General features: G+C 35.9%; 1 protein-coding gene and 1 pseudogene across 1 annotated transcript; both read left to right on the top strand.

Moving 5' to 3' along the window:
- Nucleotides 1–5,519: 5,519 nt before the first annotated feature.
- LOC132623014 (uncharacterized) lies at nt 5,520–6,451 on the top strand (annotated as a pseudogene).
- Nucleotides 6,452–6,600: 149 nt separating this feature from the next.
- LOC132623013 (AAA-ATPase At3g28610-like) lies at nt 6,601–10,505 on the top strand. The gene has a single exon (XM_060337713.1). The coding sequence runs from the start codon at nt 8,652–8,654 to the stop codon at nt 10,182–10,184; it is 1,533 nt and encodes a 510-aa protein (XP_060193696.1). The 5' UTR covers nt 6,601–8,651; the 3' UTR covers nt 10,185–10,505.
- Nucleotides 10,506–12,237: the final 1,732 nt, after the last annotated feature.

The following is a 12,237-nucleotide window of genomic DNA, read 5'->3' as shown; positions in this document are numbered from 1 at the left end:
TGTGGTAGAGTATGCAGGGAGTTTGGTTCTCTGTCCTTTCTTGTTATTCCATCTACAATACTACATGGCTAACAAAAAAAATTTCTTGGAAATCTACATGTTTTAAGAGTAGTGACTGATCCAATATTTGTTCACAGGGATACAGATTTGTCAATATTATCTAACTCAAAAAATGTGAGATTGTGGGTAGGGAAGTGGAGGGGAAGCCAAAAGAAAAAGGTCTTAATATATATGTTTACTGTCTTAGTTTCTTTCTGATGTAACAGTCACTTAATTGAAAGGTTTTGTTTGAAGTAAAACTTGGACAAGCTTCAAGTAAAGGTTAAAGCTTGTTGTCTTATCCACTTTTGTCATTCCTAATGCATATTGTTTTTTGCTACAGGCCCAATCCACTTTTAATTGTTATGTTTTTGACTTAAAATTTGGTGGTGGATTGGATTGTAATTTGGTGTAAAACATGATATAAATACAAATAAAATAATTGAGCTCAATTCTTGTGTATTCGCTATAATTGGTAGTCCTTATATTCTACAATCTCTGATTTAACTTTTCAACCTTTTTCTTTTAATTTTAATATCTTACCTGATTAGTGTGCAGAGATTTATAATTTTCTATCGGGCCCATTAGTAGGTTATAGGTGCTTCCTATATTACTTATCGTTCAATACTATTTTATGGATAGCTCTTACAGAAGCTATGTGGAATTCTTTTGCAAGATATTGCAATCCGCAATCTTGATTATATATTTACGGTCTCAGGCCATGCAGTTGCAAATACTTCACTTGACGTGTTGGTCATGCTTGAGAAAGTGTGGGGTTCCAACAAAGGTAAATGTTTTTCTGATTTTCATATCATGATATTTACCAATTATGTCAGTTATCCCAAGCAGCTAATATTGCTGGAAAATGTTTATGTCCTTGATGTTATTTTAGGTGTATCAAAATTGTCACGCTTCCTCGTGGGCTATAATATAGTGCGTAGGAACTAGTATTTGTAACACGTGTCCTTGCAGTTAATGTGTTTTTGGCTTTCATGCCAAGTGCATATTGATTGATTTGGTGATGATGCACAGAGGATCAACTTGGGTATACATCCCGTTGAAGTTTCATCGTAAGGAATGTCTTCATGTGGTTGCAGTAGCTGCCGGGACTACACATAGTATGGCTCTTACCGAGGATGGAACGTTATTTTATTGGGTGTTATCTGATCCTGATCTGCGTTGTCAACAGGTTTCAGCTGCTGCTAATATTGTGTATACTGTTTCTAGCACTTTGTGAATGAGTCTAACATATCTTAATTATTTGTAGTTATATTCACTATGTGGCACAAATGTAGCGTGCATCTCTGCTGGGAAATATTGGATAGCTGCGGTTACTATGATAGGTGATGTGTTTATGTGGGATAGGAAAAGGGGAAGGAGAAACCTCCTGCTTTAACTCAGTTACATGAGGTTAAAAAGGCAACTTCACTTTCTGTTGGGGAGACCCATTTGTTGATCATTACTTCTCTATATCATCCTGCAGTTGATAACCTGAGTTGGATGGTAGAAGCATTTGATGCTCCAATCATCTATTTATCTTTATTGCAAGGCTTATGCCCTTTAACATGACATATCATTTGATCCCTACATTCTACCTTGTGAACTGATGGAGGTAGTGCTGCTGCTTTCAGGACTCTTCTTAGAGAACATAACATAATATGTTTCCTTTTTAACATGGTAACAGGACTGATGTGTTCTAGGTTAAGCCTATCTCTCTTTGTACCTGCTAAAAGAGTTCATTCACGATTTTTCTTTTTGATGTGTAGATGACAGGTCACGACATCGAGAGGTTGGTCAAGAACACCGACTTGTAGATGAGCCCAGTAGTGGTGATGATGATAGGGAGCACGTGTCAAACACACAACTGCGTGGATTTTAAGTAATTTACTAACTTATGAATTTTTTGGTGGATTTGTAAAAAATGTGAAAGTGTTTGGTGGATGTTTTTGAATGTTGAAATAGTTTGATGTTGTAGACTAACTTAATGTAGACAAGTTTAATGTTTTGTGGATGTTTGTAAAGGTTGAAGTAGTTTAATGTCCTTTGTGAATGTTTGAATTACGTTTTGATTCAACTTTGAATTAGTTTCGAGTTGAATTTTATGTAGCATGTTTTTATATGTGCTTGTTGGATAGTTGGCAGCTCTTTGAGTTGGTTTTGAAAAAATATAGAAATTGTTTATGATTTTTGGTAGGGGGGCAGCTGCAAAAGCAGCAAAATACAGCCAATTTTTCTACAGAAAACCGACCTCATGCGGTTGGTATTCTTAATTTAATTTTCCAGATTTTAAAGAAACCGACCTCATGAGGTCGCTTCTGTTCATATCATTTCCCAGATTTTAAAGAAACCGACCACATGAGGTCGATAAATAAATTACATTTTGCAGAAATCAACCTCATGAGGTCGCTTCTTGATTATCATTATTCATAAATTTATAGTTACCGACCTCATATGGTCGGTTTACTTAAGAAAATATATATATTAAAGTAATTTTCCGACTACGTGTGGTCGGTAAAATTAAACAATAAAAAATATCTTGGACAAAACTGACCACATGTGGTCAGTAAGACAAAAAATAAATAAATAAAATTTCAACATACAGACCTCATGAGGTCGGTAGCTTCTAAAAATAAACGAAAACTAATATAATTTACTGACCTCACGTGGTCGTTAATACTTTTGCTAAAAAAAAAAGAGAAAAATTTAATATACCGACCTCATGAGATCGGTATATTAATTTTCTTTTATTTTTGGACGAAACATGTACCGACCACATGAGGTCGGTTATTACTGACCTCATGAAGTCGCTAAATATTTGCGACCTGCCCATACCCGACCTACTTTTGTGGTCGGTTTTGAGGTCGCTTTTTTTCGAAAACCGACCTCATGAGGTCGGAAAAATCAATTTTTTTTGGTCGGTTTTTAGCATTTTTTTGCGCGGATTGCCCTTCTTTTGGGGTGGTCTTTAAATTTTGCCCCTCATATTTGTGGTCTTTAAATTATGCCCCTCATATTGCTGGTCTTTAATTTTTGCCCTTCGCATTGCAACACTGAGCGTTCACGCAGAAATCATGAGGTTCTGAGTTCGAACCCCCGCTCAAGCATAAATTAAAAAAGAAAACTGCAAGGCAAGGTTTGGGTCGCGTGTATGCCGGACCCGGCATAAACTTATGAAGGAATTACCAAAGTTATGCCGGACCCGGCATACTCATGCCTTATGGGCAGACTTGGCATAAGTATGTCGGGTCCGGCATAACTTTGGTAATTCCTTCATAAGTTTATGCCGGGTCCCGCATAACTTTGAGATCTCATGTCAACTTTTTACAGATTTTTAGTGACATCAAAATGCTCTATTAAAATTCAAGTGGTTTTTGTGTCAATGTGGCCTAAAGACTTTTTTTGCTACATTTCCTGTATTGGATATATTATAACTGCTCTTGTTAATATATTATGGGGTAGTGTTAGAAAAGATTAGTTGTCGTAATTTTGTTCCATTATATCTAAGCCTAGTTTTTCATGAGTATTAACACTATGATAATTGTTGACAGCATTTGCATGACGATGAGTGGAAGAGGCCACGCACAAAGTTTTTACCATGAAGCCTTTTAGTTCTGTAATAATATTGGAAAGAGGACAATGAAATTCTTCCTAGGTACCCTCATCCGGTGGGGGCATATGCCGGACCAGGCATAAACTTGTGAAGGAATTACCAAAGTTATGCCAGACCCGGCATACTTATGCCAAGTCTACCCATAAGACATAAGTATGCCGGGACCGGCATAACTTTGGTAATTCCTTAACAAGTGTATGCCGTTGGGGGCATACTTTTAATGGGCAAACTTTTATGCCCGCACCGGCATACACTTGTGAAGGAATTACCAAAGTTATGCCGGACCCGACATACTTATGCCAAGTCTGCCCATAAGGCATAAGTATGCCGGGTCCAGCATAACTTTGGTAATTCCTTCACAAGTGTATGCCGGTGGGGGCATAGCGAATTTAAACTTTGCCTTGCGATTTTTTTTTTTAAATTTTGACTGTGTGGGGGTTCGAACCTGGAACCCATGGGGTTTAGCCGAAGGGCAAAACTTAAAGATTTCAAATATGAGGGGCAAAATTTAAAGACCACCCCAAAAGAAGGGCAATTCTGCGAATTGCCCTTTTTTTAGTAGTGATGGCCCAAAATCTGCTCCATGGATATTATTATCACTACTTCCTCGATCAAACGCTCAGCATAGAGGTCATAATGTCCTCCGATTAGTAAATAAAACACGAGAAATTTACGCTTCACGTTAGCTGTACAAAAAATAACTTAAATCTTATTTTTTTTCCGAATTTTAGTCGATATGCTAATGTATGAACTGGATATAATTAATGTGTGCACTAATTATATATATTTATTATACATTGAGCATACACCCATGATAGCTACAAATTATCACTAAGTGGGGTGATGTTTGTTTAGTTGGCTAAAAATGTTAAAGATCTCATAAACCCTGGTATCTGGGCCTAAACGGTGAAAGCCCAATTTTATGAGCCCAACAATCAAATTCCCAAAGAAGAAATGAATGGGTCATTTCCACTTTTGGCCCAATTATTGGCCTTCAAATGAACTGGTCTTTAATTTTGGTTTTCAAATGGGTGGTCTTTAAAATTTTCCCTTCAACATCGAACTTATACCTAGAGGGCATAAGTTACACACAATATCTATAAGTTTTGTCAGCTCTCTTAGGAGCCGTCTGGACATAATTTGAAACCCTGAGATGAAATCATATTTGGGCATGCAATTTAGATATCTTAAGTTATATTTTTTCTTATAGACATAAATACCTCACAAGGTGTGAAATCTATCAAAACTTTCCCAATTCTTATACAATCTTATCAAATGAGCAAGTCATAGTTCATAACAAAATTATTACGCTACTAGAAGGTCTTTCTAAAAAATACAACATCAATCGATCAAACTTTAGCTCAATTAAAAAGAAAATTTAACATGAATAGTAATGTAACTATGACTTGGTAGAATTTAGAACATAAATAAAGGTTGGTAGAAATTAATGAGGTTGGTAAATTATTGTTGGGAGTAATTTTTAAAAATATCTACTAACTTATGAGTCTTTTTTTTACAAAATATAAACTTATGGGCTAAGTTTTACATTTAAAATTTTAAAAATCATGATTTGAAGCCCCAACTCATGCCTTTTTGAATGATTTGAGATTTCATCTCATGACATGAAATCGCATGTCCAAACGCTAATTTAATCTCATGTCCAAACGCCTACTTAAAGAATTTATGTCGTACTAGGCATAAGTTCGATTTTGAAGGGAAAAATCAAATAACAACCCATTTGAAGAGCAAAATTCAAAGACCAGTTCATTTGACGGACAAACCGTGCAATTCCCTTACTTCGACTGCGCTCCGTAAATAGGCCCAGTTCCAGCTGGGCTAATTTTTATTATTAGTTCCATCTCAAAGCCCAATGCCACATATCCGCCCGCTCGAAGTTTATAGAACGCCAATATGACACTTAATCAAGAACCCTAGTCTTGTTCCCTTCCCTTTCCTCAATCACTGCAACCATGGAAATCGACAATCCAACAACCCTACCGGCAAAACCCAATTTCCAACCCTTAAAAGCCCACGAAATCTCCGACAACCAAGTCCAGTTTCGCAAAGTAACAGTACCACAACACCGCTACACTCCACTAAAAAAAATATGGTTGGAAATCTACAACCCAATCTACGAACAAATGAAAATCGACATACGAATGAATCTCAAAAAACGCCGGGTCGAACTAAAAACCCGACCCGACACACCCGATATCAGCAACCTACAAAAATGCGCTGATTTCGTTCATGGTTTTATGCTAGGGTTTGATGTTTGTGATGCAGTTGCATTGCTTCGTTTAGATGAGTTATATGTTGATTCGTTTGAGATTAAGGATGTTAAGACATTACGTGGTGAACATTTGTCTAGGGCTATTGGTAGATTGTCGGGGAAAGGTGGAAAGACGAAATTTGCGATAGAGAATGCTACGAAAACTTGGATTGTAATTGCGGATTCGAAGATTCATATATATGGGATCTTTTACGAATATTAAGGTTGCAAGAGATTCACTTTGTAGTCTTATTATGGGTTCACCTGCTGGTAAGGTTTATTCTAAGCTTAGAGCTGTTACTGCCAGATTGAATGAGATGTTTTAACTTTTGTTTTATTTATTATAGAGTTGCGATGTTTAAATTATATCAATTTTGAGTAATACGCGAGTTTATGAAAATTAAGAGCTGATTTTGAAATGATTTGTGATTTCTAATTATGAGATGAGCATGTGTATTATGGTTAACTACTCCTATTACCCGGTAACAGTTTGTATAATTAAGTTAATATGTGGAGTAAGTATTTTCTGTTTTCTTTACTGCTTCAGCATAGATGGATGATTTATGAAAATTATTCACACGTGTAAGCAGAAGCTATCTGTGGTCTATTAGTTGCATACCTTCTATTGTGCCTTGATTATCATAGCATCACCTCTCTCAATTTCATAAGCTTCCCTTATCCCAGCCGGAATCAATTTACTTAAAAAGTCTGTGTTAACAATTTATTGAAGTAATAGGAGTAGTGAAGGGAAAAGAAAAAACATGCCTAATAATGATTTTACCCGCAAGGGTGGCTCAGTTGGTTGAGCATGGGGCTTTCATAATGGAGGTCTCAAGTTCGAAACCCCCTGCCTACGACAGCAGGGGATTTGCCTTCTGGGTCGAACTCGTCGCACGGGGCTTGCCTAGTGCGGGTTACCTTTCCTGTGTGGTTTGCGAGCTATTGCACAGGAGCTGGGTTTACCCTGTGCGCACCCGAAGGGTAGCGGCTGCGGGTTCCCATGTCATAAAAAAAATAATGATTTTACCGGTGATTTTAATACTATAGACTATAATGTTAGTATTATTAAGACACCTAAAGAGAGGTTGATACAATTCGAGAGTTATGTGTTGATACAATTTTGTTTGTTGATAAGAATTTGTTTGGAAGCAGTTCTTTATTTCGAGGGAGTAGTGTGTGTCGAATTAAGGACAGAAAAGGAATAAAAGAAGAAGATTTGATAGCATAGAAAGAGACGACAGCAACATAGAAATCAAGTTGGAATTGTAGTAGTGTTACAATTTTGTAATGAAGAAGGTAGATAAAACAATTGAAAAATTAGATCATTGTCCGAACTCTGAAGTCATATTTAGGTTGTGTTGTTGCACTTCATTTGCGAAGATCAAATTTCCAAGTAAAACAATAGAGAGAAATATGAGTCGAGCATTCATTGGAAAGGAACCTGTTATCCATTTAAGAGGACTTCGTAAGTTCAATAATGTGAATATTTCTTTGGAAATTCAGCATGTTCTTTTTGGTCAGGAGTGAGATGAGCAATTTATGTTTGTGTTGGCGCCTTTAACAGTTTTAATTACTAAAAAAGAAGAAATTAGATCATGAATACTCAAAATTTGTCTAAACGGATCTAGAGATCAATGATGCGTCTGACCCAATTCGTGATTTGAATTTGAAAATCTAGGGGAAAAGAGTATAGAGATAGCAAGGCAACACATTGGCACATAACAAGTTTACCGGAAGATAAGAACTTCTGTTTACACGGAAAGAAGCAATTAACCTGAATATTGCCTTGGTAGAGTCCCAAGTATGAAGTGTTCTGATGTAAAAAGCTTTTTAATTTTCCTCCAGTAACACTAGCATGTATGATGCAAGTGAAAAAAGCCATCAGTGAAGTTTTGTTCTTTGTTCCGCTGGCTACCTTATCTATGTTTCTATGATGGCCCAAGAGCACGCTCACTAAATTGCGGGCTTCATCAAATCAATTTATCTCAGTTTTCTCACATCAGTTCTCTATTTATTATTAAGGATATTAAGGTTACAAACAGTTAGGAAGAACACTCAGTTCTTTAGACCGACATATATGGACCAAATGATGACAAGTCAACTTGTTCTCATTGTCATGATAATCAGTCACTGGAATAATTTTTCTTAGTATGGATGCCAAATATAGTAAAGTTTTTTTGAAGTACGAAAAAGGTTTTTTTCACAATTTCTTTCAATTAAATTACTTTTGCTCTTATGCAAATTAACTAAATCCTAAATTACTTTAGGACAACTGTAGAGTTAATTTTTTGTTTGTTGTAGAGGGAATTATTTCCTGTCGGTGCTTGACCTTTTTTGCCAAGTTATTTCCTCCGTTATTTACATTAGGAACCTTAGTAAACAATTTGATTCTTTCTTGAAAATGTATTAATTTTAGGAACACAAGACAATTTCTTTCCTTCTTGAAAAGGTGTTTTCCTCTTTTATTTATTGTAGGAATAGAAGACATTTTGTAATAAAAACACAAAATACACATACACGTACATACGACTAAACTTACCATGTATATAATTCGAATCCTACTAAAATACTGCAGACAAGGCTGAATTGTGGCCTGGTTAAACTGATGAACTTCCTTGTTTCCCACGAACTTGATCACTATATATATCCTTGCATGTATTAAACCTCAATTGCATTCACAAAAATACACCCCTTCAAGAATACCTTCATATTCTTGAAGGTGAGGAAAAAACAATGGGAGCTTCATTGACTGACGTAGGGTCCAGGCTTGCTGGACTAATGTTCATATGGGGCACAATTCAACAACTCTTCCCTCAAATACTCCGCAAGCGTCTCGAATCCTTCTGGAATCGACTCGAAAATTATTTCTATCCTTATGTCCAGATTACCATTGACGAGTTCTCCAATGAAAAAAGCAACGAAATTTACAGATATGTCAACACTTATTTGGGTACTAAGTCCATCGACAATGGTGCTAAGTATCTCAAAGCTGAAAAGCCCGACAACAGCAAGTCTTTTGCTGTTATCTTGGACGAAGGAGAAGAAATAATTGATGAATTCCAAGGGGCCAGACTCTGCTGGCGCAGTCACACGGAAAAATTCAACAGCAATTCTCAAGGCAAATCCAAAATACCGATTGAAAAGAGAAGCTACACAATAACTTTCGATCAGCAACATAGGGAGATTGTCACGGGAAAATACTTGAAGCATGTGATGGAAGAAGGCAGGGCAATCGAGTTCAAGAATAAGAAACAGAGGATTTACTGTAATGACAGTACTAGTTGGTGGGTTTTGGGTTTGTCCACTCTGTGGAAGCACATCAATTTCGAGCACCCTGCAACGTTTGATACTCTGGCTATGGACCCTAAGAAGAAAGAGGAAATAATTAACGACCTCATTGCTTTTAGCAAGGGCATGGAATATTATTCCAACGTTGGCAAGGCGTGGAAGCGCGGCTATCTTCTTTATGGTCCACCAGGAACTGGAAAATCAACTATGATTGCAGCTATTGCCAATTTCATGAACTATGATATCTATGATCTTGAGCTCACATCCGTTGATGATAACTTGGAGCTTAAGAAGTTGCTCATGGAAACAACAAGCAAGTCCATTATTGTCATTGAAGACCTTGATTGCTCCGTTGATCTCACTGGTAAGAGAAAGCAGGAAAAGAAGAAAGAGGCAAAGAAGAAAGAAGAAACAAGCGACTCTGATTCTGATTCGGACTCGGACTCGGACTCAGACAGAAAAAAAAATAAACGAAAAAAACTTACACTTTCGGGGCTGTTGAATTTCATAGATGGAATATGGTCAGCCTGTGGTCAAGAGAGGATTATTATATTTACCACTAATTATGTGGACAAACTTGATCCTGCTCTTATACGTCGAGGACGAATGGATATGCACATTGAGATGTCGTATTGCAGATACGAAGCATTCAAAGTGTTGGCTAAGAATTACTTGGGCATTGAAACACACCCTTTGTTTGAACAGATTCAAGGTTTAATAGAGGAAGTAAACATGAGTCCTTGTGATGTGGCAGAGAGATTGATAGTCAAGAATGCTTCAGGAGGGATTGAGATTTGCTTGAATAACTTGATTCAGGCTTTGAAAGAGGCCAAGCAAAAGGCAATACAAGATTCAAAAGAGGCCAAGGAAAAGGCAATACAAGATTCAAAAGAAGTCGAGAAAGAACCCAAGAAAAACAAAAAGTTGTCAACAAATTTAGTCAGGAGTTGTGGCCGTTTAAAAAAGCTTTTTAGATGATGTTTTCATATTTGTCTTCTTAGGTAGCTGTTTATTACTATGTTGTTATATACACGATATAGCTTATTATGTTGTTATATACACACGATTTAGTTTATTTTATGTTGTTATGTTATTCATGGTTGTTTATAAGTTGCTAATTTAACAGAATGGCTAGTTACCCTCCAAAAAAATTAATTTCTTTTCAAAAGAAAAAGTTTTGAAAGCTTTTTATTTTTTATTTTGAATTTTTTTTCTTTTTTGATTTTTTACACCCCCACCGTCCACCCTTACCCCTTACCCCCTTCCGAATTTTCTACTTCATATTTAATTTTACCTTTATAAAAAATTTATAAAATTGAAAAGTTTGCGTGGTTAAATTTGGTGTGGGTGGTTGTGGGATGGATAAGAAAAAAATTCGCATTTTTATAAAAGTTATATAAAATATATGAAATAGAAAATTTAGGAGGGGGTGGGTGAGTGGGAGGGTTGGATAGATCGGTGGGTGAAGATGTGTGGTTGGAGGGTGGTGGTTGGGGTGGGTGGTTGGAGGTGGGGTGGGTGTGGGGGTTTGGTGTCGTATGGGGTGGTGGGGGCTGGTGGTGCATGGGTGGTATTTTCCATAAAAAGTTTTCTACCAACCAACCAAACATGAGAAAATAAATAAGAAATTCACTTATTTTCCATTTCTACCAATCAATCGAAAATTAGAAAATAAGTAAGAAATTCACTTATTCTTCACTACCCAACCGAATATGAGAAAATAAGTAGGAGTTCCCTTATTTTTTATGAACATATTTTTTAGGAAAACATTTTCTCCGTACCGAACACACCTAAAACATGGTTAACACGAAAAGAAGCAATTAGCCTTAATTTTGCGTTCGTGGAGCCCAAGTAGGAAACGGGCCTTCTTTGTTTTTTGGAGTAGGGAGGCCGAATACAACAGTACTACACCTACGTCTTTCTTTAGGACAAATGTAGAGGAAAATGTTCCCTGTCGGTGCTTAACCGTTTTGAAAAGGTATTTCCTCTTCTATTTACGTTAGAAACCTCTGTAAACAATTTGATTCCTTGTTGAAAAGGTACTAATGTTTTAGGAATAGAAGCAATTTGTTTACTTCTTGAAAATGTGTTTCCCTCTTTTATTTATTGTGGGAATAGAATTGTAGAAGACAATTTCTTTTATTTTGTAATAAAAAAACAAAATACACGTACACGTGCACAAGACTAGTTTTTCTAATAAGTATTATAGATTATAAGATAAAAATAGAAACTTGCCTTACTTCATAAAAAGAAAAGAAAAGAAACTTACCATGTATATAATTCGAATCCTACTAAAATACTACAGACAAGGCTGACTTGCGGTGTAAAAAAATATGAAAAACCGACCGAACCGACCGAATCTAACTATACCGAACATATTTATAGGGTTTTTTTCAATAAAATCGTGGATTTTTATTTAAGCTTATAACCGTCCCGAACAATTAGGGTGGTATTTTTAATTTATAAAAAATCCGAAAAAATTCCGAACCGAACCGAATAGCCTTACATGTAGAAATATATTTTATATATTATAAATAATTAAATATATAAAATATATTTTATAAGTTATGTTTCAATTAGGGTGGTATTATAAGTTACTGCCTGTCATAGTTTTTCATTACCATCCCTATTGTATATAAATAACATCATACTAAAATAATACAAACTTTCAATAAAATCTAGAGCGGCATCTTATTACATATTTCCAAGATTTAACACCGAAGTTCTCCAATTTGGTCAGGTTAAATTTTACGGGCAAATCTTTTAGACTTTTAACATAAGTTTGCTTTTGGTTGCAGATGTTCCATTCATTTGTTGTTCGTTAAGATCTTGAAACAAAGATCTTGCCTTCAAATGTCCTTTTTTTTTTCTTTTCAAATTGTGCGTTTTCATGATTTGTTCCAATTCAAATTTTGCTTCCTTAATTTATTGTTGATTGATGGTGCAGTTACACTAATAATAACCTTTCACAACTCTTTATTGTAGCAGAAAAGATATTATTGTTATATGACTGTTATGACGTCCAAATACC

Source organism: Lycium barbarum, chromosome 12, assembly GCF_019175385.1.
Source record: "Lycium barbarum isolate Lr01 chromosome 12, ASM1917538v2, whole genome shotgun sequence".
Taxonomy (NCBI): domain Eukaryota; kingdom Viridiplantae; phylum Streptophyta; class Magnoliopsida; order Solanales; family Solanaceae; genus Lycium; species Lycium barbarum.
Note: the sequence above shows the minus strand (reverse complement) of the source record. Positions and strands in the feature narration are given on the sequence as shown.

Coding starts and splice junctions, on each gene's coding strand:
- LOC132623013 (XM_060337713.1), top strand. CDS start 8,652: ATGGGAGCTTCATTGACTGACGTAGGGTCCAGGCTTGCTGGACTAATG.